The following is a 27,512-nucleotide window of genomic DNA, read 5'->3' as shown; positions in this document are numbered from 1 at the left end:
AATACTGTCAGGTCCCGTTATAACGAAATAATAGTGACGTGTGTATAAATCTGTTACGTATACAGGGATTTCCGCTACATCAATTTGTTGTATCCCTTCCATGTGTAGGCAATGAGGTTCTGTATAGTTTACAATCTTACCGCCTGCTCTCTTCAGCTGATCTGCCGCCCTCTGCATAGACTTCTGTAATTGATTGAAATACTACAGAAGCTAATAGTCCCTCTGCTTACTATTTATAGGTAAATAATAATATAACTTTCTATTTTTTACAACATCTGCTGACTAATTAATAGCTGTCTATTTTTTACATTTGTTTTTTAATCTAAATCTTTTATTAAGACTATTTTTATTGTTTTAATATAATCCTATATGTAGAAAAGGTTATTTTTTGGTCCGAATTTGGTAATGTAATACAAAAATATAGCAAATTTTATATAGTAAAATCTATTGGACTGTTGTAGCAATGCGCTATATCCCAAGAATTTGCCTCTTAATTCGTTATAGCGGGACTTGACAGGTACTATGAGCGATCCACAAGGACTCCACAGATAAAGTTATAATCCAGCGGAGAGCGGAGTGAGCCAAAATTTCCGTTCAATAATTTTCTGGCGGTAAATGGTGTACTCGTGGCGTTCGAATTGCTGTACGGAGTACGTACTCGAACATGGGAGGCTGCATCGACTTGACCCACCCGAATGCTCTGTGAATTTAAACTGCTATCTTATTGGTTCGTCATTACTAAAAAGCAAGGGCAGTGCAAATAGTGCAAACACAGATGCCAAGCTATGATGACAACGAGCTCTATCTCAAGCAAACTTCGAACTTTTTACGCATGATACAGGCTTAGCCTCTTGGATACCAGTAGCATGCAGACCCTCAAAATGCCGTCCAGTGCAATAAGATCTATACAGATACAGGATCTGTGTCTAGCGCAGTATTCAAAATCCAAGGTATGTTTTACAATACCCCTGAACCGCTCTGATCATAGCCAATTAAACCGAATCTTGTAAGGTTCCTTCTCCCAACAGACTATCTAGACCATGCCTAGCCTCTTATCGATCTATGTGCAGCGCTAGCAGTGTTACGCAAAAAGTGACTCACGATTCCTCGGTCCTGAAGAAGCGCTACGCTAGCCAACGGCTTGAGCAGACCGCATACCCAGTGTCTGGATTTCACTCACAAAGTGCTCTAGCTTCATCACAGCTAGCGCGGGCCATTGCTTCACGCCCTGGCACACCTGCAGAGACATACGTTGCGTATGGTCTGACTCAGAAGCTATTCGAGGCCTGTTCTACCCAAGCAGAATACACTATACCGCAGTTGAATAAAAAAGGAGGACAGGTTCCCAAGACTGATGCCGGAGAGGATCTTGGGGTTGGCGAAGGATGGTGGTATAAAGGTCAGTTTACTTTCACATTCGGTGGAATCAATCTCCATCTCATATTGACGGATGAATTCTCGCCAGAATTGGGGCTCTTACCCACATTTTCCACATGGTCACAAGTCACTTTCCTGCACATGTACCTATTGACTGCCCGACTACGTGCTCTGCCATCACATGAAAGCCTTCAAACTTATTCACAACACTTGATCGACCACTTCTCGCACAATGCCGAGCATCGCATGGATGTACTTCATGGGTTGACCAGTCGTGCTATCAGGAATAAATTTCTCAAGGACCTATTCATCCAGTGGCGTGGTGCATTGGCAGCTTACGATGAAGGCATAATCAAGGGGGATGCTGTACTCGGCGCTGCTATCTGGAGGAACTTGTGGAAGGCCGGTCACACCGCTCCTAACGGCAATGAAATGGATTGGACCAAGGTTGCCCTTGTTGTCGCATATATGCGACGGGTGCTGCATGATCTCTCTCTCGTGAATGAGCCAGATCTGGCACTTCAGTTAGGACGTGAAAAGGGAGGCCGGCCTGGTATATTCTCGTTCTCTCAGGCAGATAAGAAGCTGGTTTACGGGAAATGACTGGTTTGTTAGCCGTGCATTCCAGATTCCAACCCACTATTTCTGGCAGGCTGTAGATGTATTCTAATCAATTATTCTTCATTATCACTGGGTTGGTCTGGTCACTTGAATTATTGGCCATGTCCCGCTCTGTCCGACGATTTTCAGCGAACAATTTTTGGTCTAACAAACATACGGTCCAGAGGTCCTCTAAATGTAAATCAAAGTTGCACTAGATGTGCGCTTAGTATGAAGTAGTGGTTTCGTCGATGTTATCCGGCCCCCTGGGTCGCAATAAGTGATCAAAGCATAATGACAGGATGACAGGATGACAGTTTAAATCAGGCATCTTTCTTGCCAAACAAGTCCTTCTCGACCATGGCGCGGCATATAGGATGATAGAAGGCCTTATTCTGCTCGAAAGTGTCAACAGCGACTGGGCGATTGACCTTCTGCAAGCTTCTATACCTGTAAATTAAATCAGCGCCTGAATCCTTTACTTGCGAATGGGTGGTCTGCGTACAAAGGCCTCACGAATTTCATCCTACCAATCCTACCAAGCAGTTTCGTTGTTGGTCCAATAACACTGCTGTCACCAGCTTTCAAGCCGACTTGGAGATAGAGATTGGCGACTTCTATGTTTTCGCTCTTTGCAAGTCCATAAACATCGCCCATGAGCCTCGACAACTCCGGTGTCAGTGGTCTCTCGAAGAGAAGCACCTGCTCCAGGAAGACAACCATCTGATTGGCTGTGAGGCCATCAATATCACTAGGGTGTGGTTTGAAAGAGGAGCCAGGAAGGACCTTCCACTTGTTTGAAAGGCTGTAAACAACGTCAACAAGCGAAGTATCAAAATCCGGCTTTGGAGGCAAGCCCGGCGCGTAGAACCATCTGTCCCAATCAAGCTCGTTCAAGAGCTTAGAAGCTTCCGCGTCAGACTCGAAGAATTCTAGTATGGTCGATTTGAATTGATAGGAATCCAAGGATTTCTCCTTGAATATTGTGAAGTACTGTATCGAGAGGAATCAGAATATGCGCATAATATCTTCGCTGGGGCGACAGGCAAAATACATGAGGGATGAACTGGTCAAATTTATGCTTTCCAATCATATTCTCCAGATAGAAAAGAAAGTTGAATCCCTTCTCATATGGAATACTAGAGAATGCATCATCAGGGTCTTTGCCTTTCAAATCCGTGACTAGTTTTGTGAATTCATGGTCATGTCCGAAATGCGCGACAGAATCTGTGAGGGCTTTCCAGCCTATGATAGCAGAGAAGTGTCGATACGACTCGCCATGACTTTAAAATAGTTAGCACCGGTGTGAAGAGTACACAAGATTCTAGCACTTACACCACAGCGAGGATCTATATTAATATTTGAAAAGGCAGGTTATACACTTTGTCGACAAATGGTAGATAAAAGAAGTGGAAACGATTCGACTTACCCGCCTTTCCAAGTAGGTGGTCCAACCCTCGTTGAGCCAGAAATGCTCCCATGAAGCATTAGTCACAAGGTTACCACTCCAGCTGTGCGCAAGTTCATGGGCAATGACATCGATGTTCTCCCTGTCCTGGTCAAGATTAGCACCCATGGGCAATTAATCGGTTTGGAATCCATCGACAACGATGTACCTTGGAAATGATACTGGGTGTGGCGAAAGTGAACACCGGGTTCTCCATTCCTCCATAGGGGAAGCTGGGTGGGAGGACCAAGACATTGTACTTCCCCCAAGCGTATGGGTAGACAATTCCCTATGCCAGTGTTATAAAGCAATAGCACCTGAATTCTGACTGCGTACACACCTCGATTGCTTCGATGAACTTCTCCGTATCGGCCTCAAGCTCCCATTGGCATTCGCCGAGCTTGTCGGGGCTGCTAGCAACAATACTTCGGGGTCCAATTCCTGCCTCGGAAATATCACTGCAGATGGTCAATTTAGTGATCCACTTATCAAAGCTAGTTCACACTGAGGTCTATCAGGCACGCTTACCCACTGGCCAGAGCGAAAAGATAGCTCGGAATGGGCACTCGCTGATGAAAGCGATACAGTGACCTGTCGTTCGGTAGTGGCGTCCCCAATGAGTCACGGACTGGCAGCCCACTCGCAATCACGGGCAATGGTGACGAGATGTTGAAATCAATGGTGGACTTGACGTCAGGTGTATCTTGACATGGAAAAATAGACCGGGCATGAATCGCCTGACATTGAGAGACTGTCGGAAGGACAAGCATGCGTGGTTAGTAGACGAAATGACCCTCAGGGTTTCTCGTTGTTAGGACGGGAAGAAAGCAACCCACACATATACGGATGCCTTTTATTAGAGGTTTGCGCCGGTGTCAGCCACTGAAGGGCAGTGCATTTCTCAGTGGTTTGAAGAGCAATCTACGCACAAGTTCTGTATGTTAGGCTAAGGCTGGGGTTACTCTCCGGTGAGGCACATACCTCGATGTCAATCGTCTCATTCTTCTTCACACTCCGGTCGAGTTTGATCTTCAACGCCCTGCCGTATGGGTCGGAGGGCGGAAGAAGCTCCCAAGCCAAAGGCCTGCCATCCAGGGTGATGCTACCGATTTTCACATGGTTTGAGTCCAAGACGATCTCTTGCGACTCACCATCGGTGGCTGACTGGAACGTCTGAGTGACGCTGCCCACAAGCTTTTTTTCATGAAACAAAATATCAAAATTGGCAGTAATGTGGTTGCACCGCCAATTGTGGTAATTGCTGAGGGTATTGGGATCCCTCGGGACATTGACGATAGTCGCCATGCTACGACGTGTGGAAGCTCGAAAGATTTGAACACTCCAGGATATGCGAATGAGGGGTCTGAAATTGAGAGTAGATGGAGACGTGCGAATTGTTCCCCGCGAAAAGCTTGTTCGCCAGAGTAGGGCCAGAGAAACGCCGTGCATAACAAGAATAAATGAACGGCACTAAGGAAAATATGCCTGCGTCCCTTGCCCCTCCCCAAGTAGTATTTCTGTGGCAGTGACGGCAAGCGACTGGCTGGTACTAGTACTGGGTCGATGGAGGTAGTAGGTACCAAAAATACCCTAACGTGAACTGCGCCGCAAATAAGCGGTTTAAGATGTACTCTACTCGAGAAAGGCAGCAATTCGGCCTTGACGTGGTAGGTTACCAAGTGGACATCGGCAAGGGCCGGTTGTGGCCGGAAACACTATAAGGTCTATCTATGAGGTCTGTTCTGTCAGTTGGATTTTACTAGCCGATCATTGAGTATTGTACTGTAAGGATGTATGCTGAAACTTCTGCCTCGGGTACTGCACTTGGCACTAAGCCCCATAACTTATCGTCCGTTTCCGGTTAAACTGACACGTCCAGGATATTACAGCAGCCAACCACTAACGCGTTACAGACCTGTGCTGGTCTAGGTGAATTCCTCTCCTGCATCCATAATTGGGTTCTTTGACATCTATACCACTTCATTCAAGAACTTCTTGATCCTCGCGCAGCTCCTTATCACTTCAATTACTGCTTTGGTCGTGTAGATCCATCTTGGGTAATGGATACTCCTCAGGTGCAAGTTGGAGTGCCAGAGGAAACTCATACTCCTCGAAACACCGAGTCTCAAAATGTTGAGAGCACGGCAACCCCATATCCTGAAATTAAGACAGCTTCCAAGGCGGTCAATGAATCGCAAACAGGCATAACACCAGATATTGAGATGCACGATGCACGCCCAGCTCCTGAGCTCGAACAAAAACCACTAGAACCCAGAAGAAACCCCGGCCTCCAATTTCTTGAGTAAGAACTCATCTTTCTTCGTCTTTTGCTTTCTTTTACTTGGGCCTTCGGGTTGTCACTCGATGGCGCAACTGCTCGTGTTCGCAACTGCTAGAAGGCTTTAAGTGCTTACAAACTTATTCAGTTTCTTAACGTCACCTATTGTGGAACTCGTTCTTGGGTCCGGACAGTCCAGGACCATCTTGACAGCTCACCAAAGTCTACTTTTGGAGTCTCCGCTTCTCACGGAGAAGGTCGCGGCCTTCGGTGAATCTGGTCCTGTAAGCACATATCCCTTACCCTGGTTACTCTCTGGCAAGAACACTCACCGCTGACATCTCCAAGCGGCGCATCGAGCTTCCTGCGGAAAATGTGGAGGCTTTCGGGTATTTTCTACAGTTTCAGTACACGCGTGACTATTGTACCTCTCACACTGAAACTCACACCGAGCAAGAGACGGTAGTCGGGGAGATTGACGACAGCGGAGAACAGTTACTGAAACACGCGCGGGTGTATACCTTGGCGGAAACACTAGGCATCCCTTCACTGAAAGCTCTCGCACATTCAAAGATCCATCGTATCAACAGCACATCCCAAGGAGAAATTGCATATGCGCGTTATGTATACACAAACACACCTGCTGATGATGTCACTATTCGCAAACCTGTGGCCACCTTTTGGGCCTTGCGAAGCCATGTTTTACGTCACGAGGCTGAGGAGGAATTCAAGAATTTATGCATTGATGTGCCTCAATTCTGCTATGACGTGCTCAGCCTTGTGTTAGACCACAAGGAGAAACGTGCACATGATAGGGCAGAGGCAGAGTCTGGGGTGAAAGGAAGCGGAAGAAAGCGGCTGCGCAGTGGTCTATGATTCCCCACAAGCTGGAGAAGAAGAGCGCATATGTATGAATTAACCGGGATGCTCTATGAACAAAGCCACTTGGTGTTGCAATGTGCCTCGGTTCGACAAGTCATAGGCTGCCGGGCTTCTCTCATTTTCAGTTCTTATATTCCAGTAATATTCCTCCAACTTCTGTCGAGAGCGCTTATCCTATATTCAAAGAGCCAATATTCATACACGTATTGTTCAATGATGTGACTGCAGTGACTTTCTCATGTATAGACACATCTGTACCCATTCAACTGACATGAGGACCCGGGCTGGCCATGTTCCAACCAAGGCCCGGCGATTGAAGAGTAGGCAGGATAGGACAGCCTGAAGGTGGAATCTTTGACAAAGGTACAGAGTGGGCAACGGTCTATGAAGACAATCTTTCCACCTCTTCGACGGTCTTTGGTGCTGTAGTCAGGTTCTCGAATCCATTTTTCAGGATATGAATGTTATCCTCAATGCGCACACCACCTACACTCCAATATTTCTCCAAGACATCAGTGTTAATATATTTGCTTGTCGTGGTGGACTCGAGGAAAGGTTCGATTATGAAGCGGCAAAAATAGATCTAGACGAGTTAGAAACACAATTTGAGCGGTACCAACGTGTGATCTTATACTTACGCCTGGCTCTACCGTGATAACCGAACCAGCAGGCAAGCGACCCCTTACACGAAGATACTTGAACATCGTGTCTTCATCTTCATAATTCGGGTTGCCTCCAGTATCATGGGTGTCCATACCCAGATAGTGTCCCAATCCATGGGGGAAAAATGCCACGCTGATCCTCTTTTCCATCAGTTCGTCTTCGTGGCCACGAAGAATTCCCAGTTTCTTCAGTCCCTGAATAGCAATGCGGTGGGCATGGATGTGTACGTCCTCCCACTGAACGTCTTCTTTCAGCATCTCAATGCATTCTGTCTGCATCTGCAAGACCAGTTCATATATTTGGCGGGTTTCTAGCGGGAATTTGCCACCCAAAGGAAAGACTCGTGTGATATCAGCACAATATGTGCTGTACTCCCCTCCCGCATCTATCAAAACGCTTCCTTTTCTCTGGTTGGTGACAGGATCGGTCAAGTCAGTGTCATTCTTGCCGTAATGAAGGGTGGCACCATTATCGCCGCATGCAACGATTGGATGGTATGCTTGTTCGCGTGCACCGTGGGCGATGCATGTCGCTATGAAAGCACCCTCGATCTCGCGCTCATTTGTTGCAGTCTTGGAGGCTTTTATGGCCGCAATATGTGCCTTCGCGGAGATGTCGTTTGCCTTCCTCAGAAGCGCGACCTCATATTCATCCTTGACGACACGAGATGTCCCAATGATACCTTTGAGTAAAGAGGTGTTGACCTCAGAAAACCCATGGAACTCGGTGCCCTCAGAAATTTGGTCCTCAATCGCAAAAGCAATTACTTTTCCGGCATTGTTCGAAACAATCGAAGATAGGGTAGCGTTCACTGCAGGCGTCGGCAGAACATAGTCAACATCATAACGCCTTTGCGCTTCTACTGCAGACATTGGCAGGCCGGACCAGATCACATCCTGTGGATCAACTGGGGGGATGAAAAGGGTAAGTTCATCAAGATCGATGTTGTAGATAAGACAGGAATCTGGCAGTAGACATCCAGATAGATAGAAGAACGGTCGGCGTTGTCTAGTATGAAACGGTTGTTAGCCTTGAAAAGTACAGAAGCTGGATTCCAGTGCTTCACAGTACCTAAATGGCATGGCCTCGTCATTGTCCTCGATGAGTCGAGTTTTCTGTGCTTCGAGGTAGATAATTCCATGGCGGCCATTTCCATAAGATTGAAGACCTTGGGCCACCCGGCGTGCATGAGCTTTTGCAGGGTATTTACCTGCCAGGATTGATTCCAGGGAAGTCATGTTGGCTCTAATTGTAGTAGTGGTTCCCATCAGGTTGAGATTTGTAGGAGGGCTGTGAGTCAGAAAAAGGCCCAACCGAAGGGCGGGGACCATTTTGCGGGGTTCGTCTAAGGCATTGAGTCGCCGCCGCCTTTGGATCTACGCAGCCAACGAGGTTGCCTGGATTTCTACATCGAATGTGACTAGTTGTCGGGAGCTTTTGGAGATTTTGATTGCCCGATGTATTAGCAGAGCGCCTTTCGCTCTAACTATCCACGTCTTCAAGGGTTCTTCTCGGGGGGTAGGAATATGATCAGCATGATGGTTGTAAGAGAAACATGTAAATCCTTATCTGAAAGCATCGCTCCCTTGACTAGCGGCAATAGTTACATCTTCATATTCCAACTCCCATTTATCGATATCCGCAAACTTCTGTGCCTGCACTCTCAACTCCTCGCTGAGATACCTAGCTTTGAGCGGTTCGGATCCCGATGGCATACTTGAGTGATCGGCTTGTGAACCGGGCAGTAACGATAGAGGCGAGGACAAAGGTGACGAAGAAGGTGACGAGAAAGGTGACAAAGGACCCTCCTGAAATGCATGGGTAGTTGCACAGGGTAGCCGGTCAGCCCCCAGTCTTGTCTTCTTGTTGTTTTGAGTTTGACCACGATTCCTCTTTCTTGACTCAGCCATGACATTTGTTGGTTGCTCTTTTTGTGGGTTATCATAGGACTGTGGAGGGCCCGGCTTGCCAGTGTGTCTTAGAGGTGCCCGGGTGGCCTTCCCTAGTGGGAAGTCACTCTCATGATGCTCCATTTCGGAACAGCTATCATCACTCAGCCTGCTCTGTGTCTCTAGATTAGGACCCCAGCATTGGCGCCGGATTTTGATTCTCCGAGGTAGCAGTTCATTCTGAAGGGCCACCGTGGGTAAATTCGTGCCCACCTTGCTTCGCTCAGCTGGAATTCTCAGCGCGATTCTGGAAAGAGCTAGAGGCTGTTCGGCATAGATCAGCGAAGGTGCAATTGGGGGGCTCATGGAGGGACTGCTGCTCATAGGTGGCGCCATTGTGGCGCTCGTGGCCTCAGGAGACATGAGAGGCTGGGATAAGCGTATTGGGGTCTCATCTTGCTGCCCCATTATCATCGTAGGAGGCGAGTGCCGCACTTGTTGCGGACGTGGTGCAGAACAAGTATCCCCAGACGAAGGTGTACGCTTGCGCTGTTTGCTGCTGGAAGGCGATGGTAGGCCTGGTGACGATGATGCGGCGTGCCCCGCGATGAGTGATTTCCCCCTCGATATATCCAAGGGTGTGGACTCGTCCTCAGGACTTAGTCCTCCAAGAAAGTCCTCATCGTCCAGATCTGAAGAATCGTCATTCGCTTGCATCATATGGAGAATGCTAGGTTGCCGTGGTCGTCTTCTAAAATTGCTCAATATCGAACTCTCGTAAGCAGGTGTGCCTGGAATCCTCGAATTCCCATCACCTTTCCGACCGACGATGGAGAGAGTAGATGAGTATCCACGAGCCCTTGTGACCGGACGACTGCTACCCGCTCCACGCTCTTCCAGGGGTGATGATTCAATCGCATAATCATGGGATTTGACTACAGGCGTCTGGTCTTTTTGATGCAGCGCGAGATCAGATGCTGGGAGCTGTGTGATCCGCAAGACAGCCGGCGATTCACAGCTTGAGCCGTTTGGATTATGCTTCGTCGACCCGGCATTGTCCGTGACACGTTGAAGATCTCTGTTCCCAGTCTTCGAAATTCCAAGTGTCGGTCGATTACGCTTCGTAGGGGGTCGCGGCATGTTTTTGTCGAACGGTAGACTTTTCAGAAAGCCGGTTATACGGCCTGAGCCTTCGTAATCACTTGTCGATTCAATCAAAATCTAGGACCTAGACCGGTGACGACGGTAGGTTGGTGCACAGCGAAGGATTAAAATGCGGCTCGAATCCCTGCCTGATAGATAAGAACGCGACGTGCTGAGAACGCGTACGCGTGCAACAGATCTCAAGGAATCAGGCTTTTGAAGACACAGGACCAAAGCTGATGAAATCAAACTTTCCGTTTCTCTTCAGGAAGAGCGCTTAGATGTGCTTCTAATAGAAATAGATACACCGTGCCATAATATGTTTATGCTTTGATGTAGCTGCATTATAGCTGCATGTATTATAGTTGTAGATATAACTAGGCCTTTAACTACTGCCTAGGCGGTACTACCTTCTGCAGGCGGTCAAGCACTCGGGCGTAGGTATATTACCAGTACTTTACAACAGAGAAATTGCTACGCTACGGTAGGCGGCAAGGCTTTTTTACCTTGTCTGCTACTATCTTGCCATAGGCAAAGTAGTAGTAGTTATACCTGATCTTACATTTTTTAGGATTCTACACCTAAATAATCAGATTCGACAACTTAACTCCGGGAACCTGTAGTTAATGCAAAGAGAATAGTAAGCATATTCTAAAAGAAATTCCCTGATAATCATATCTTCAGCCTTTGGAAACCCCTAATAGCCCCCTAATCCTAATATGAAACCGGGTTACATGTGCAATGTATAGTTTGATGCCTATATTTGAAATCCCTGGAGTAAGTGTAGTATTACTTCTATTTACTACAAGCAGTAGCAGGGGGACTTTTCAAGGTTGGCTTCCTGCACAGTCTAGTATCTCAATGGGGCGGGCACAGCAGCCTACTACAGTGGGAGGAAAGTAGTCTGCGTACTCCCCCCACCAAGTTGTTCAGGTTTGGTTCCGGGCGCCACTTTCTGCAGCACCGCCCTCCTAATTGTTTATTAAGGCATATGGTTGGTACAAAGACCTGGCGGTGGTTGCTTTTGCCGGCAGAATTAGGGAGTCACTAGTCCTAAATAGGAAGAAGACGAACTCCTGGTGGAGGGAGTACGCAGACTACTTTCGCGGGACTGTATGTGAAAAACAATCAAATCATAAACTATATAAGGAAAAGACATAGGAACCATATTACAAGTGGAAAAACTTCGGAGGATCCATGTGTTAGATTCTCTTTTCAGTTGGTTAAAAGGAGAACTGACATGGTAGGCAGCTTGGAATGGTATGAAAGCCATTGTTGATAGAACAAGAGAGGAGCGCAGGCCATTGCAGAAGCAAACGGAAGGGCCCCTACAGGTGTCCCATACTATGTAGGTTATGCGTAGTAGATTTCATAGTGCCTCGTGGGCAGTGTACATACTCGGGCTCCGACCCAAAATAATCATAAGACTTGTGACGCAGAACTGACCTGAGGTGTACATAGTAAGTTCAAGATGTCCCGTTGAAAAGAAATGGTGATGTGCAGTGAGCGTCTGCATATATGGTGATCTAAGCTCAGATGAGAAAGAGATTGACGGTCTCCAGAGAGAAGTCGACACTAGATCCGGACTTCTGGTAAACTACAGGTAATGAGTATGACCAAGATATTTCTACGGAGTAGTCACGGGATGACTCAAGCTGAAATTGCACACAATATATTCAGGGCTCTTAGAAGAGGGCCAATCTGATTTTCCTTCCACATTACGCCATTGCACATAGGGCTAGTGGCCCACAGTGAAGGATGACATCATTAGCAAAAGGGGCAACCTTGTAGGTGCTCGGATATGAAGTAATCCATCAAAAGAGAGTACTCGCAATGACAACATACTAAGTATGACTAGCTGTGCTGATGATACCAGATAGCCACCAAGCCCGCAAGTCCTTGACCCTGATTGGCTTTGGTAATGCTCGTCCAAAGAAGGTGTCAAATTCAAATGGGGATTGACGCGCCTCCCCGAACTTGACGAAGAAATGATAGTCACAGTAATCTACAGGTTGGAATCGGGAATCCTTGCAGAGAACTTCCGGAGAGCCGGCTTGTTCTACGTCATCAAGCTCATAACAAGGCACTCGAAGTCTATAAAATCGGATGATAGCCTCTCTCAACAATTCCGTTGATTAGCTACATATCACCCGAATCACAATACCTACAATATTATCTGCTATCCACGCTTCACTTGTCATTCGATCCATAGCATCTACATACCTGCAGCAATCATGTCCAACATTATGAACCCTATTGATGACCCATCATACAACGTTGACGCGACTGAGCAAGCCTTCGGAACCAAGAGCATGGAGTCAAACCATAGTGCCGGGTCCTTGGGACACGCCAATGCCAGCCGCAATTCTTACAGTAGCAGCGCTCAGCCCATGGCCTTCGACAAGCCACAGAGGAGTAGTATCGACGGTGTTCACCCCATGGCGGGTACGCAGAGCTCATACAACGCTTTCGGTGCCTCGACTGCTCGACCTTTGAGCCAAGAAATGTCTAATTCAAACACTGCATCGCCCAATGTAACCTTGGGGACAGAGAACGGTCAAGGTTTTCAGGAAAACATCCCACATCACCCGGCACCACACGGCACTTTCAGTCCATCGATGAATCTCGATAATGGAGCCACTCAATCCACCCCTACGGATAGAATGCTCTCCTCGACAAGCCCTCTGGGGTCCCTGGCAGAGGGTACCGATATTGCACGTGCGAAGGCCAACCGTGGCAGTGTCCATGCGGCGCAATACAATACAGATCCGTCCGCAGAGATCAGCGGTGGAGGTCGGCATACCTCAGGCCAACTATCGCCTTCGAATGAGCATCATCTAGAGCACATGTCGAGGAACACTGATAGCTCACGGGCGGAGATCAATCGTGGCGGGACCCAGGCGGGACAGGTGGGATACCATAAGGCCGTGCCAGATGATGGTACCGCCGGCCTCAAGTCGGGAAACACTGCCTCACGCGTATCCCATAGTGGCACCGAGTCGCAGAAGCACGATGCCACTGGCGATGCAGCAAACGCATCAGCAGGGAACAAGAAAGAGCGCATGGAAGGAACGCTGGACAGTGACCTCAACGGAGAGAAAGTGAACGGTATCGCTGGCGTGATTCCCATCTCTGGCAATGCTGGCCCAACTACCACGAAGACATTCGACCCACATGCCACAGTGGGTGGCGGTAGCCGCCACAACATCGACACTCGGTCCTCTACTGCTGCAGAGCCAGGGATTGGCGAAATTGAACCCAGTCGAGACAATCGCGCCCATTCTTCCGACATTGCTGGTAGCAGCTACAACACTCGGGGCCGTGGTTCCGCGCATAGTACGACAGAACCCGTCGACAGCCAAACCCCGGGGAAGAATAGCGCCGGTATGACGTCGGGTTTGGAGGGTTCTGCACCTTCGGGGTCTCAACGAGCTGCATAAATGGTCAGTCATCAGCGTCACGAGTAAAGGAGGATTTTGAGTATCCAATACATGTCACGAATGTAGATATCTACAAATGATTAATGAGACCTAAGTACATACTCCTGCATGTGAGAAGCTTGAAGTTGTTGGAGGTATTGTATAATTAGTTAGGCTTTGTGTGTAGTCACCGTGTCTGTCTTGTGCAATCAGATTCCGCAATGATTTTCTGAGATTACCCCGCATGATAACTAAGTTACAAGCATTTACGTAGCTACCTAGCACCTAGTAACTTAGGTGGTTATAGTGACTGTCAAGAACCGTCAACAACAACATGCATTTATAATCGAGAGTGATCGGTGATTGTCAACACTATGCTTCAATAATTATGTAGCACCGTACATTTATAGGTTTGTGGGAGGTTAGCTGTTAATGATAATCTACCTTGATTCAAGTTGAAACTACTAACCGGTCGTCTGTTGCTCTTAGTCCACCTCTCACTACCGAGGTGAGAGGCCACATTCTTATCGTAATGACATGGTATACAATACGAAGCTAAGAGTACCAAATGTTGCCTGCATTTCAGGCTCATTACATATGCAACTTATTAACCGACACCTGATGAAAGGAACTTATTGGTCCAAGGTTTCGGTCACCGTGGGCTTTCTTTCTTTGCATCTTGCGGGGAAATCGGGGGAAGAGGGGCATCTTACCATGTGGTCGGACCCTTCAGTCTTGTCATAACATGGGCCAACATCGCCCGCCCCCTTCTCTGTAATATATCTACGCGGTAAGTTACTAAGGAGAATCTCCGAACACCTGATTGTCTTCGAATCATATGTGTCCGGACTAAAGCTAGTATAGACTAGTAAACGAATGGTTATCGATCCGGCTTGTTTGGAGGGTATTATTCGGTCTGTGCAGCCGGAGCAGTTGATCACTTTCGCAAGTGATCAGTTCAGTTAACTACCTCGACCCATCTGTCTCCCCTGACAGTATCATGGGGAGTTCATGAATATGGGCTAGGACACGTCTTGTTCTTTCGAGAAACCCCAGCCGACGATTCTCTAGTGCAACTGGGACTGCCATTTCTCTCGATACTACGCAGACTTGACTTTGTTCTGCTTCTTCAGCGAAGGCATCCCTCGGCATCCTAAGGTCTTTTAGAGCAACTGATTTAACCTCGAGATAATTCACCGAGCACTCAGTCATGTCTGCTCATGACATGGAGGAGGCGCTCGATCCCCCCTTAACCCGCAAACGCTATCATGCTGAAGCAGTCGATTATCCTCGACGACGCGCGACTGTAGCAGTATGTTTTTTCCTTTTGTTTGATCCCTTCCTCTTTTTTAAAGACATATGGTGCTATTACCTCTCCAAGATGGCCCGAGGTTGGTCTTGCCATGAATGAGTGCTTTTCTTGGCAAACATAGTACTTCGTTGTGTGCATAGTTGACGACGGTGATAGTGTCAGATCTGCCGTTTACGCAAAACAAGATGCAATGGCGCACGTCCGAGATGCCAGCTATGTATCGACCTTGATGCGGAGTGTATTTATCGAGAGCCGGGCATCAAGCTAGATGCCGGGGACAAGCTAATCATTGAGAAACTGGACAGAATTGAGGGCTTGTTACGTTCGAGGATGGCTGCTGCGGCCAGTAATTCACCCCTGTCTTCGACAACAACTGAGACTGTCAATGATCCTGCAAGTAACGACGATTCCGCCGTCAACATGACAGAGGACACCACAGTGTCATCCAGAACATCGGTTGTCGGGCTTGGATCCTGGGCAAACCCGCCAACGAGCATCTCAACAATGCCCAAGCTTCACACGACGCCAGCCTTGAATCTATTACAATGGCCATTCATCCGAGATCTTGTTGCTGCACCTTACGATCCTCACACCCTACTACAGCTAGAGATGGCACGTGAGCCACTTCGGATCCCACACTATGTTGGACTCGATCTCTCTAACGCTGTCGCACATGCTCGGGCTTTTTTTGCGCGGGTTAATGTCTGGTACGCCTGCGTTAACCCATATACCTGGCCTCGTTATTATGATATAGCTATCTCATCTAGCTTTCAAGAGGGAGCTGAAAGCTGTATCGTTCTTTTGGTCCTTGCGCTAGGGTGTGCAAGTCAATATGGAAGCATATCAAATCTTTCACCTGAGGCAGACCCGCCAGGGCTGCCATATTTCGTTGCCGCATGGGGCCTTCTGCCCAACGTTACAATGCGCAATTCTGTTCTCGCTGCCCAATGCAACATTCTCGCATCTGCCTATCTATTCTACTTGGTAAGGCCATTGGAGGCCTGGTCGCTACTTTCGAGTGCTAGCTTGAAGCTACAGCTGCTGTTTGGCAATCCGTCCCGTGTTTCTGCTCAATGGAGGGAATTAAGCACCAGACTATACTGGAATGCTCTTCTATACGAAAGCGATCTACTGGCAGAACTAGACCTTCCACACTCAGGCATTGTGCACTATGAGGAGCTTGTTGATCTTCCAGGTGGCTTCGAACCAGAGGATGACGAAGATGAGGATCAGAGCAGCACACCCCGGGAAAATCACGTTGTAGATGCGGCAGTAGGGCACGACGAGCTCTGGTACTTCTTGGCCGAAATTGCTCTGAGAAGGCTTCTTAACCGTGTCAGTCATGTCATTTATCAAAAGGATAACTCTCTTACCCTTGCATCTCTTGGGCCGATTGCCTCCGAGCTGGATTTTCAGCTTTCACAGTGGTACGAAGGACTTCCCCAAGCTGTTCGATTCCCCCTTTCCTCTCTCCAGACTTCGAACTCTATCCAGACCGTTCTGAGACTTCGGTACTTTGCATGTCGCACGATCATTTATCGTCCCTACATTCTGGCGGTACTCCAGCATGAACAAACATCCGCAGACCCAATGGTCAGAGAATGTTGTCGACGATGCTTAGACGCGACACTGAACCAGCTTGATCACATTAGTCGCCATCGTGAAGGCCATCTCCCCTACCTCTGGCAAGGCGCCCTCTCTATGGTTTCACAGACGTTACTGATTATGGGGTCAACCATGTCTCCGGCGCTTTCAGTACTCCTACCTTCAGCAGCCCGAGTGAATGCGATAATCAGCGGTGTCATAGAGGAAGTCAATCGATATGCGCACCTTGCTCCAAGCCTCAAGCTCTCGGCAGAAATTATACGTGATGCCGAGAAAAAACGGCAAATAAGCCTTAGGTCAGTCGCTAAGCAAATCTAGATATATGGTCTCGAATCTTAAGTATTGCTCTTATCGATCAAGTATGATCCGATCAGGTTAGCATGGGCCCTAGGGCGAGATGCAACAAGACTCCTATGCCAGCCCGGAGGCATGTTCCAGGCGAGAACTGCACAACAGGAAACCCTTCTACGGTGCATTTGAAATTGTGATATGAGACGTAGCATGACGATTTGCTGTTTTTTTTGCATTATATGTGAAGTTTGTGACGCCACAGATCAATGTAGACTCCGGTACAAGCTGAGAATATGACAGATACATGAAACAGGGTATCATCAGGCATTTTTGAATCAGATCATAACCCATTCACTGCCTCTCTTGATAAATTTATCAAGCATCAATCCGATATCATTCAAGGCAAAGCGACAGATGTAGAAACCAAAGAACTCTGCAGCATGACGGGTGCTTAACTCAAGACCAACAAGAGTCGGAGACGAATGCTTCAGACCAGGATCTTCGACCTGCTGGGCGATTTGATCTGGACATTCCGCAACTTAGTTTTCAAGCACAAAGCAGGATCCCAAACAACAACGAAATTGACGAACCTAAAACCTGAACGGCATCACAAAGCCGGGCCAGAGCTCCCATGTAGTTACTGGCTCCGTTGAGCTGTAGTTGTGAGATGTTGCGCTTGGCGTGTTGAGAAGCAGGCACTGAAGTCATCGGGACGGTATTACTAGTAGAGAAGTCCCTGCTTGACTCTTTCGACGCGGACGCCGAAGACGCCACAGCAAAGCCGGAGTTTTTAGAACGTAGTTTGCGCCACGATGTCAGATAGGACTTGCTGGGGCCAGTAGACGGCTTCGAGACCAGATTATCAACATTCGTCGCATCGTCATAGGACAAGCTAGACCTTAGAAAAGCCATAGCTCCTTGAACACCGACTTCACTTCCAACTTTCTTTGAGAGTAACATCTGCACCTGGTCAAGTACACTTTCCAGTGACTGCATTTCCTCTAGAACAGCGTCGGCATCATAAGTATCAACTTGGGCCAGTTTCAGTAAGGCAGCCGTCAACAAATCGCAACTTGATACTTTTTCCTCAATAGCTTTAATTTTGACATTTTTCACGCGCCAGACATCCCGTGGGACGAAAAGCTTTGTGGATAGGTAGCCACCACGTGGATGTGCCATAGTCTGATAGATGCAACGCATGAGCCAGAATGGCCGTAGAAGAAACGATTCAGGGCATGGCTCCAAAGGAAGTGGAGGATCAGTCGCCATCACATTGGGTGAGCCGGGACTTGTTGGAGAATGGATGTTTGTGTCAAACAAATTAAGACCACCGCTCGGTGGCCCATTTGCAGCAATGCTAGTCCCGGTTGGTGTAGGCAGTATGGGTATAGACGCAGTCATCGGCCCTTTCTGGGCTTCTGACACAAGAAAAGCATTGTTTGATGGAGTTTTGGGTGACTCGGAGGGAATTTCTGTCCCCGATGCTGATAATTTTCGCGTCCGGAAAGGGCCCAGCCCAGTATATGATTTTCCCAGACTGTCTGGTGCCGATGGCACCTTACCGATTGGTCGAGTCGGGGAAGGAAGTTTCGCATGCCAGGGATTGCCGCTGTCTTGAGTCTTTCCAGCAGTTGCATGTGCCAGCATGTCCTCAGTGAAAGAACTGACTGACACATTGCGCCTTTTGGCTTGTATGATTGATCGGAAGCCAGAAGCTGAACCTGGTGTTTTCTGCGACGAGTTACTATTTCTCAGCAATTGCTCATCTTTGGAAGCCGTTTCTGTGGGAGGGACAAATGGATCTGGCGGCTGTATCGATGTGATTTTCAAGCGAGCGTCGAAGTGGGGCTTTGTCTCGATCTTCAGCTCGGTAGTATGCTGGCCTGACAGCCTTCGTGCCCGAACACTTGATCCTACCGAGGAACCAGATGTGGGCTTGGTGATCGAAGCTACGAGGCTGTGTTCTGGCTGAGTGAAATTGTTGGGCTCAGATCCTGTAGCTTGGTGTGAGGTATATGAATTCAAGTCCACAGCTCCATGATTAGGAGCTAACCCAATGCTCTCTCGTGATCGGCCGAGTTGGCTGCTTGAAACTGGCTGCCGAGGCAGGGCGGACTTAGACTGAACACCGAATTCGAATTCATCCATGATATAGCCTCTCGTCATTTCCTCTAGTAAGCGCTCCTCTTCCTCGACTTCATCATCCACATACCCCTTTGCAGGACCAGCAAAACTGTCCAGAGGTGCCTCGTTATAGGTTAGAAGCGATTCCTGGATTTCAGGGATCTCCCCACTCTCCGTTGCAGATTCTCTGACCTGTTGATTCCCTGAGTCGACAGTTTTCCGCCAGCTTTGGGCCATGCGATAGTCAGTTGAACTAGTTAACAGCTGCAAATCCTCATAATAGGCGGCTTCGACGGCTGCATCCAGGGCAGCATCAAATTCAGCCTCAGTACCATAGATTGATTGATGACCTGTTCTGCGACGTAGGTAGAGAGACGACGAAGTTGAACGGATAGAAGCGGGCGAAGAAGCACCAGACTCGTCGATAGTATCGAGCCATGATGTTGTTTCGTGAACACCCTTACCTTGAGTATCAAACAGAGGCATCTCAGATAGCGGCGGTTCAACAGATTGTTGGCCTACACCAGCTTCTGGTGTAGGCTCATTGTAAGTAATCGAGCCTCTAATGTGCTCGTCAGATCGCCGAGAAGCTGCCTGGGACATTTTTTCCTTTAGTTCCAATGCCTGATTTATCCAGTCATGGTCAGAAGTAGTAACCATTTTATCATCAGCAGCAGCAGCATCATCAGCATCATCATCAATTGCAGATGGCAGAAGCAGTAGCTGCCGCGGAGAGGGTTGACTGTATGGCATCGTTTCTTTCATTTCAAGGACCAAATGCACATCGGAACCGTGCTGTGAGCGGTTCAGGTCCTCCTCTTTGAATGATGTATGTCTGTTCTCCTGCATTGACGAATATTCCACATAAGACTCTTCACTGCGGGGCCGCTCAGGAAGGGCTTTACTATCCACGTTTCGGACTGAAAAGTCCATACGTTGGAGCTCGTTTACACGAATCATATAGGTATCGCGCTTTTCTTAAGCTCAGCCCGCAGTACTAATTTACGTATCTGCTGCAGGGGAACTCACTATTTCTTGAAGTTTTAGCTTCTCGTCTTCACCCCCATCACTTCGATCCATTACCAACTGAAGTAAATGACAAGCATCGTTGTACGCTTCCATCGCTCCTTCAAAATTTGCAGCGTTGTCAAGTAGGACGGCAGTGTTTGCTTTCTGCAGCGCTTTCGAAAGCATGACTTTCTGGGACTGACCACGTTTTCTTCGTTCGTAGGCCTTCCCTTTCATAAGAGACAATTCTGAATCTGTATGAACAGGCATGTCTAAGCCTTGAGTGCGAGGACTGTCTGATTCAGACATAGGGTGAGTGCAATGATCTTCGCGCTCCAACCTCCCCTTCTCAACGTATTGACTGCGTCTCTCAGTCCACGGGTTCTGGAACAGACTAGGAAGAGGCTGAGTAGTTCGCGGCACTTGTGCATCCTTTTGCGGCGAGGTTGCATTTATAGCGCCCGAGGTGAATGAAACTACCTCATTTGCGGTCAACGCCAAATGTTCACTGAGATCTTGATGTACAGATTCTCGGAGAGAACGGTATCCACAAGAAGTTTCATGATCTGCAGGTGCGAATGATGTTCGTGAAGGATTCGACCCCACTTTGCTGCTTGGACTCATTTGATCGCCCCACAACTCATTGTTTGTGAAGAACGCTTTATGCGAATTCCTGCTAGATGTTGTCGACTGAGACCAGCGATTAAGACTCCCAAGTCCTTCGCGAATGTCATTCTCTTCAGGGTCATTATTGATTGCTATATCAATATCTGGTGTAGCCGTCATTTCTGCGGATGTCTTTGGACTGCGGTTGGACCTGCGATTTGTGAGGTTTAAATGGTGCGAAAGCATTTGTTGCTGTGTAGATTGAGGGGGGCGGGAGCCTAGAGATTTGGGAATTGGTCCTGACTCATGCTCTGCTGGGAGGTTGAAGAACATGGTGCAACAGTGCTCGGCGAATCTAGGAGTGAACCCTAGGGTGGCAGCAGTACTTAGATGTTCTCTTGAAAGTTGCATATATCGAAGCTTCAACAAATACCTTTCGACTTTCCAAGCCAAGGCAGTGTGGTTGCAAATTTTGCTGGAACAGAAGAGTGGTGTTTCCTAATAATGTAGACGCAAATTGTCGCAAAGAGTGGCACTCGTATTGTTGAAAGCGATTGAAAAATGAGTTATGCTTTGAGATTACACACAGGAAGCAACCAAGTCGTAAACGCTGCAATCTCGTAGTCTGTTTGGGCAAATTGAATACAGCCGTGCTGACTCACTCTTTGAACTTCAACATGAGTAAAGCCCTTTGAGTAAATGCACTGCTATAGAGATTTGCAGCAGACGGCACTCCTGCCGATGCATATGAGGCAAGCTGAACGCCAATCGAGCAATTTCAGCACACCTGGTGGCAATGCATGTGCAATGTGACAGTCCAGTATGCGGATCAGCCGATCAGTTTTATGATTAGAGCAACAGATTATTCCAGTGCCTGGAAATAGCAAAGGGACAAGGACGTGCGATGTTGTTCTGATAGGCAATATTGCTTTCAGGGGCGTTTGCGGAGATCGTTTGATAAGGCCCGGAAACTGGAGTTCCTGGCGGACTTAGCAGGGGTTGCTAGTCCGAATCTAGTGGCGGGATTGTGTGGGGCAGATATTCCACATAATCTAACATAGTACATGTGAGACTCGTGAGTACTTCCTACTTTCCATGTGGATCTTGAAGAGAACTCTGGCACATAGACAACTTGGAAACGAAAACCTATTGTTTTCTGTGGACCAATCAACTACTCAAACTACCATAAGTACACACATAAGTATGTGGACGGAAGTTACGACCGTACTGGTTTCAACAGACACTAAAATATCGATTTAGATCTAGAGATGCCATTATGCAGTGATAGTGTTTGCATGCTTCTCTGCAATTATCACCCTCATACTATAGATAGAGGTCACAGCAAGTTGAATAGCAAAAGAGGCCGGTGATTTGAAGCCGAATACATATTTCCCATAGCTGCAGACCATCAAACAAAAGCCTCTTTCCCCCAGCGAGCTTCTTGCATTAATCTAATGTATCGCGCTTGAGTACATGCAGGATGTTATAGAGAATGTGAATCGTGGTGTACGATTACTTATCGGCAGTCTTCCGTAGCTTGGGTTATAGAGCATCTATTCGGCGTAGGGTTGCCAGCACTGTACTGCCGGCATATTTGTCGATGGATGGGCAATACTGGTCGAATAAGAGAGCAGTGGTATTATGGGAGACTTGATAGCATGGTTTAGTGGCCAAGTTTAACTAGGATTCTCTCGCTAGACTCGTCTAACTCATTCCTCTCCGCTTTCCTCGTCACTTGTAGCCTCAATATTCTTTCGCGGACTCTCAGAGCTGGCCGGGGCATTGACCTCTCCAATTGCCTCATCGTTTGCTGAAGATTGCACAATTTCATTGTCATACGATGGTCGCGGAACTGATTCGCCGTGGGCTTTGATTGCAAGTTCAATGTCGGGTAACACAGTCACGAGTCTCGCATACTGTTCGATTGGCAGAGAAATTCCCTACTCAGCAATTTAGATAGATCCAACTCAATAAACTCCAAGATTACCTTCTTGCCGGGAAGCTCATGACCATCCTTCTCATAATATTCCCTGATATTGACCATGGCCTTCCCTCGGAAATTCGAGACTGTCACACGACGGGATTTCGATAAGTCCCAGTAGTTATCACCACTCATGTCTACCTTTGGCAATGCAGTGGATTGTGTCTTATTTGGTTGTTCTGTGTTGTCTGACTTCGCTCTCTTTGACTGGCGGTGTTCAGTGGTCTGTGGGCTGTCATTGTGACCTAGGGTGTGCTTCTTGACCCGGGACGTCATGTCTGCAGGTAATGTACAGTAACTGCTGCAATGCGGGAGCGAAGATGACCAATATGCTATTCCGATATACCAAACCAGCTGGAGAGGTCTTCACATTTCCGGAAACGTGTCAGTGGTGCCGATTAGTTTATGTAAAGTGTACGCCGCGCAGTATGAACCTAGTCCAAACTTAGTATATGGTGCTTGACCGGGCGGGCCAGGAAGACAACTTAATATATAAACAGATTAATAGTGTGGAGTGCCTGGCCTCCCATTGGCTGGGCAGCTCACCGCCTTCGGCCGGCAGTTAGATAGGTGTCTAGATAGCTTGAATCTATCTTTCTTTATATTTTTCTTAGATTATAAGTTTTTTTTTTATTTAATATTCTTTCTTTTTTTAAAGCGTTAATTTTATTAATATTTTATTAAGAAATCTTATATTTATTAAATTTATATTATTTATAATATTTTTTTTACTTTTTTTAATTTTTAGATTTTTATATATATCGAGCAGTACTGCGGCCAGCTAATTAGTAGCTGGAATACTTTTAATATATATTAAGAATACCGGACTAAAAAACTACTTTAAAAGATGGAGATATTATTATCTAATACTATATATAGTATGAATAAAAATATAAAGTTTTTTTTAATAAGCTGCTAGATTTTTTACCAGTAATATTAATACTTTTTATAAATAAGTAAGAATAGAATATCTAATTATATATTATTAAAATAAGTTTTTATTTTTATTGTATAAAAGATTTTATTAATATAATTTTATTATAATTAACTCTAGACGAAGAATATTTTAATATATAAGAATAATAATTAATTTTAATTAGTAGATAGTTTATAAATTTAATATTAAAAAATATATTTAAAAAATATTTAAATTAGTTTTTAAAGCTTAAATATACTAATAAGATATTTACTGTTATTTATAGAATTATTTATAAAAAGAATATATTTAGAAAATAGACTATAATTATTAGCTTTTTAACTATAAAATTCTTATAGTATATAAAACTGTTATAATTTATTAATATATTTTAATATAAATATTTAGATATTCGGGCTTTCGGCTGTAAGATAAATATTTATACTATTATTTTTTTATACTATTTAAAAAATAACTTCTTATTATAGATAATAATATATAAAAATAATATTAATAAAAATTATAATAATTTTTATAATAATATTAAATTTTTTAATTTAATTATTTATTTTAAAAATATTATTAAAAAATAAGAAATAGACGCCGGTTATATAAATATAACCCTATAAATACTCAAAAAAAATAATAAATTAAAAAATATAATTTTAGTAAATATATTAAAAAAAAATAAAAGAATAATATTATATAGTTATTAAAAAAGCTAATAAATAGTTAATCTAATAATTAATTTATTTAGATTTAGAGATTATTTTTATATAAAAAAAAGAATAATAAATATATTTTTTATAATAGATATAAATATAGTATTAATTTATACTTCTATTTTTATTTAAATATATATTTTTAGAAATAGAAACCGTAGATTTATATATAATATTATAGATCTTCTATTATAAAAAGAAATCTTACAGCTGCTATATATTTTTATTATATTAATATATTTATTAATATAACTGTTGCTAAAAAATCTAGTAGAAAAAACTGTTTTATTATATAAATATAAAACTCTAATTTTAGATATATATTAATACTAGACTTTAATTTTTTTATTAAATATAAGATATAAATATTTAGAAAGATATATTAATATATTAACTTTTTTAGCAGTTATAATAAAATTAAAAAATATAAAAAATTAAGTTATATTTTAATATTAAAAACAGCAAAATTATTAAATTAATTATAAAAGTAAAATATAATTTTAATATTCTATATAATCTACTATTAGTAGAAAAAATATTTAATAATTAAAATATTATTTAATATATTAAAAACTATAAAATTAAAAATTTTAATATTAGTTATACTACTAGATATATATAACATAGTAAAATATTTATTATTAAAATATATAATAACAATAAATTATTTAAATATCTTTAACTTACTATTATTAATTTATATTTTTTATACTGTTACTTAAACTATATAAATAAGTTAAAATTGATTATTATAATAAAAAGTATTAATAATAAAATAGTTAATAAACCAGAGTTTAAATATAAGACTTATAATACTAGAAAAATATATAAAAAGATATTATAAGAACTAATAATTAAAAAATAAAGTTTATAAAATATTTAGAATTATAATATTTAATATTTAAAATTTATAAGATTTAAAAATAAGAAATATTATTTAATTCTTATTAATTTATTTACTAGCCGCGTAGAGATCCGTCTATTAAAAAATTTTAAGAATAAAGCTAGTAATATACTAATTATATTTAATAAATAATATAAAAATATTATTAATTAATATATTATAAAATAATATTTTAATAATAGCTGTAAGTTTATAAAGTTTAGAAAGTAATATGAATTTAAAAATATTATATATTTTATATCAGCTTTATATTATTATTATTAAAATATTTATATAAAATAATATAAATAATATATTATATTAACAGCTAGAATTATACTAATTAATACTGGTTTATTAGAATATTCTTAGTTAAAGATAGTTAAAATAGTAGTTTATATTATTAATTATCTAGTTCTATTAAATAAAAAGTTATTATTAATTTTAAAATAATATAATTATTTTAATATTAAATCTCATATTATATTAATTAAGTATTTTTATATATATAGCTGCAGAGTTTATATTCTAATTAATTTTAATAATTTTTAATATATTAAAAAATATAAATTTAAACTATAAATATAGATTAGTTATTTTATCGGCTATAAAAGCAACTATAGTTATATATTTTAAATTTATAAATAAAAATTTAAAAAAATTATATACTCTAATAATATTAAATTTTTTAAATAATATATATAATAATAATTATAATAATAGTATTAAAGATATTTTTATATATTTTTTTATTAGTTTTTTTTTACTGCTAGAAAATTAAAGCGCCGTCTGGTCCAAGCCGCCGAAAAATAATAATAATCTAATACTAATATAGCTAATTATATATAAATAATAAATAGTTTTATTAAATATTATTAAGTTATTAGTTTATAAATAAATTTAAATCCAGATTCTATTTTTTTATTATTTTTTAAAATATTTTATATATATAATTATAAAAAAGACTATCGCAGACGTTTTTTAAAATATATAAAAAAAGATAATAATAAAAAAGTTTTTTTAATTTATAAATAAAAAAATTATTTTTTAAGTTTTAACAGCAGAAGTTTACCCGGAAGTATTATTAATAATATTAAATATTAAAATATTTTTTTTTAAATAAAAAAATCTAATTAGTTTTTTAAATAAGAATTATTTTTATTTTTATTATATACTATAAATATTTAGTTTGTAGATTTTAAATAAGAACCGTCTCTGCTGCTTTTATATATTAAAAAAATAAAACTTAATATTATAAATAAGAATTATTCTATTTTTTAAATAATAAATAATTTTATTATATTTATAAATATACTATAGTAATCTTAATACTATAAACTATTACTATTAGATATTATTATATATAAGATTTTATTAAATTTTATTATTATAGTATATATACCGGCGACGGTTAATAATACTAATTTATAGATTTTATTAAATAATTTAATATTTATATATTTAAATATTAAAATTAATATATTAATTATTTATATATAATATCTATATATATTTAATTTAAATAATAATTTTTAAAAGATATTTAATAAATATATAGTAGTCTAAAACTGTTACAGCTAGCAAGATTTTGATAATAAATATAACTAAAAGTATAAAAAAATATTTTAGAATTATATTAAAAAAAATAAGTTTTATAATTTTATAAAATATATTATTATTATACCGCCGGAAGACCCGCCGCCGAAGCTGCTATATATACTAATAATAAATATAAAATTATATAATATTAATATTTTATTAAAGTTATATTAAATTATAATTTTAAAGATATTTTAAAAATTAAAATAAACAGTAGTTAATATAACTATTAAGATTTTATAATATATAATATTTATAGATTTTAATCTTCGGATTAATTAGAATATCCAGCCGATGCTATATATTATTTAAAAAAATATATAAATAATTAATACTAAGTTTAAATAAAGATATTATTTTTATAAAAACTATAAATTTTAGCTATTATAAATATTAGATTATTTAATTAAAAATATATTATATAAATAGCCTGGTTTTAAGAGGATGTTTTAATTATATAATATAATATTTATATATATTAATAAAATCTTAATTTTAAAAATTTATAATATTATTAAAACATCTTTTTAATAGCCGATTTAGTTAAAGATAATAGAAACTAAATATAAGAAATAATAAATAATATATTTAATTTTATTAACCGGCTGTTTAATATTTATATTCTTTTTAATAAATAAATATATATTATAAAGGCCGACAACAGCAGCTAAATATAATATTTTAAAATATACTAAATAATATATAGAAACTATTAACAGCTCGGTTTTAATTTTAAAAATAACTATACCCCGGTTCTAAATAATATT

General features: G+C 42.2%; 9 protein-coding genes across 9 annotated transcripts; 4 read left to right on the top strand and 5 right to left on the bottom strand.

The window, feature by feature from the left end:
- The first annotated feature begins 797 nt into the window (after positions 1 to 797).
- BO66DRAFT_388698 (uncharacterized protein) lies at positions 798 to 2,141 on the top strand. The gene is made up of 3 exons (XM_025646624.1): positions 798 to 950; positions 1,012 to 1,399; positions 1,466 to 2,141. Exons 1-3 carry the CDS (start codon positions 882 to 884, stop codon positions 1,978 to 1,980), a joined length of 972 nt encoding a protein of 323 aa, XP_025507426.1. The 5' UTR covers positions 798 to 881; the 3' UTR covers positions 1,981 to 2,141.
- On the bottom strand, positions 2,002 to 5,004 carry BO66DRAFT_388696 (bifunctional aminopeptidase/epoxide hydrolase). Its single transcript, XM_025646623.1, has 10 exons — positions 4,406 to 5,004; positions 4,261 to 4,345; positions 3,953 to 4,175; positions 3,765 to 3,882; positions 3,594 to 3,713; positions 3,407 to 3,532; positions 3,313 to 3,326; positions 3,032 to 3,260; positions 2,483 to 2,970; positions 2,002 to 2,427 (listed from the first exon to the last, which is right to left on the bottom strand). The coding sequence occupies exons 1-10, from the start codon at positions 4,727 to 4,729 to the stop codon at positions 2,301 to 2,303; spliced, it is 1,854 nt and encodes a 617-aa protein (XP_025507425.1). The 5' UTR covers positions 4,730 to 5,004; the 3' UTR covers positions 2,002 to 2,300.
- Positions 5,005 to 5,049: 45 nt separating this feature from the next.
- Positions 5,050 to 7,017, top strand: BO66DRAFT_461492 (uncharacterized protein; the record flags this gene model as incomplete). The annotated part of the gene is made up of 5 exons (XM_025652343.1): positions 5,050 to 5,091; positions 5,338 to 5,353; positions 5,414 to 5,726; positions 5,851 to 5,986; positions 6,051 to 7,017. The coding sequence occupies 5 exons, from the start codon at positions 5,050 to 5,052 to the stop codon at positions 6,576 to 6,578; spliced, it is 1,035 nt and encodes a 344-aa protein (XP_025507424.1). The 3' UTR covers positions 6,579 to 7,017.
- On the bottom strand, positions 6,967 to 8,485 carry BO66DRAFT_314528 (aminopeptidase P family protein; the record flags this gene model as incomplete). The annotated part of the gene is made up of 3 exons (XM_025643439.1): positions 6,967 to 7,167; positions 7,223 to 8,255; positions 8,319 to 8,485. The coding sequence occupies 3 exons, from the start codon at positions 8,483 to 8,485 to the stop codon at positions 6,967 to 6,969; spliced, it is 1,401 nt and encodes a 466-aa protein (XP_025507423.1).
- A 211-nt stretch (positions 8,486 to 8,696) lies between these two features.
- Positions 8,697 to 10,615, bottom strand: BO66DRAFT_388693 (uncharacterized protein). Its single transcript, XM_025646622.1, has one exon. It carries the CDS (start codon positions 10,274 to 10,276, stop codon positions 8,813 to 8,815), a length of 1,464 nt encoding a protein of 487 aa, XP_025507422.1. The 5' UTR covers positions 10,277 to 10,615; the 3' UTR covers positions 8,697 to 8,812.
- A 1,898-nt stretch (positions 10,616 to 12,513) lies between these two features.
- Positions 12,514 to 13,719, top strand: BO66DRAFT_435087 (uncharacterized protein; the record flags this gene model as incomplete). Its single annotated transcript, XM_025650825.1, has 1 exon — positions 12,514 to 13,719. The coding sequence occupies one exon, from the start codon at positions 12,514 to 12,516 to the stop codon at positions 13,717 to 13,719; it is 1,206 nt and encodes a 401-aa protein (XP_025507421.1).
- A 781-nt stretch (positions 13,720 to 14,500) lies between these two features.
- Positions 14,501 to 17,226, top strand: BO66DRAFT_388691 (putative C6 finger domain protein). Its single transcript, XM_025646621.1, has 2 exons — positions 14,501 to 15,010; positions 15,167 to 17,226. The coding sequence occupies exons 1-2, from the start codon at positions 14,909 to 14,911 to the stop codon at positions 16,931 to 16,933; spliced, it is 1,869 nt and encodes a 622-aa protein (XP_025507420.1). The 5' UTR covers positions 14,501 to 14,908; the 3' UTR covers positions 16,934 to 17,226.
- Positions 17,227 to 17,241: 15 nt separating this feature from the next.
- On the bottom strand, positions 17,242 to 20,824 carry BO66DRAFT_408538 (uncharacterized protein; the record flags this gene model as incomplete). Its single annotated transcript, XM_025649123.1, has 3 exons — positions 17,242 to 17,429; positions 17,497 to 20,002; positions 20,060 to 20,824. 3 exons carry the CDS (start codon positions 20,822 to 20,824, stop codon positions 17,242 to 17,244), a joined length of 3,459 nt encoding a protein of 1,152 aa, XP_025507419.1.
- Positions 20,825 to 22,300: 1,476 nt separating this feature from the next.
- On the bottom strand, positions 22,301 to 23,074 carry BO66DRAFT_342021 (transcriptional coactivator p15/PC4 family protein). The gene is made up of 2 exons (XM_025644451.1): positions 22,632 to 23,074; positions 22,301 to 22,584 (listed from the first exon to the last, which is right to left on the bottom strand). The coding sequence occupies exons 1-2, from the start codon at positions 22,899 to 22,901 to the stop codon at positions 22,354 to 22,356; spliced, it is 501 nt and encodes a 166-aa protein (XP_025507418.1). The 5' UTR covers positions 22,902 to 23,074; the 3' UTR covers positions 22,301 to 22,353.
- Between the last annotated feature and the right edge of the window lie 4,438 nt (positions 23,075 to 27,512).

The sequence above is a fragment of the Aspergillus aculeatinus genome, assembly GCF_003184765.1.
Source record: "Aspergillus aculeatinus CBS 121060 unplaced genomic scaffold BO66scaffold_6, whole genome shotgun sequence".
Classification (NCBI taxonomy): domain Eukaryota; kingdom Fungi; phylum Ascomycota; class Eurotiomycetes; order Eurotiales; family Aspergillaceae; genus Aspergillus; species Aspergillus aculeatinus.
This window is presented reverse-complemented; position numbering and strand designations above follow the sequence as displayed.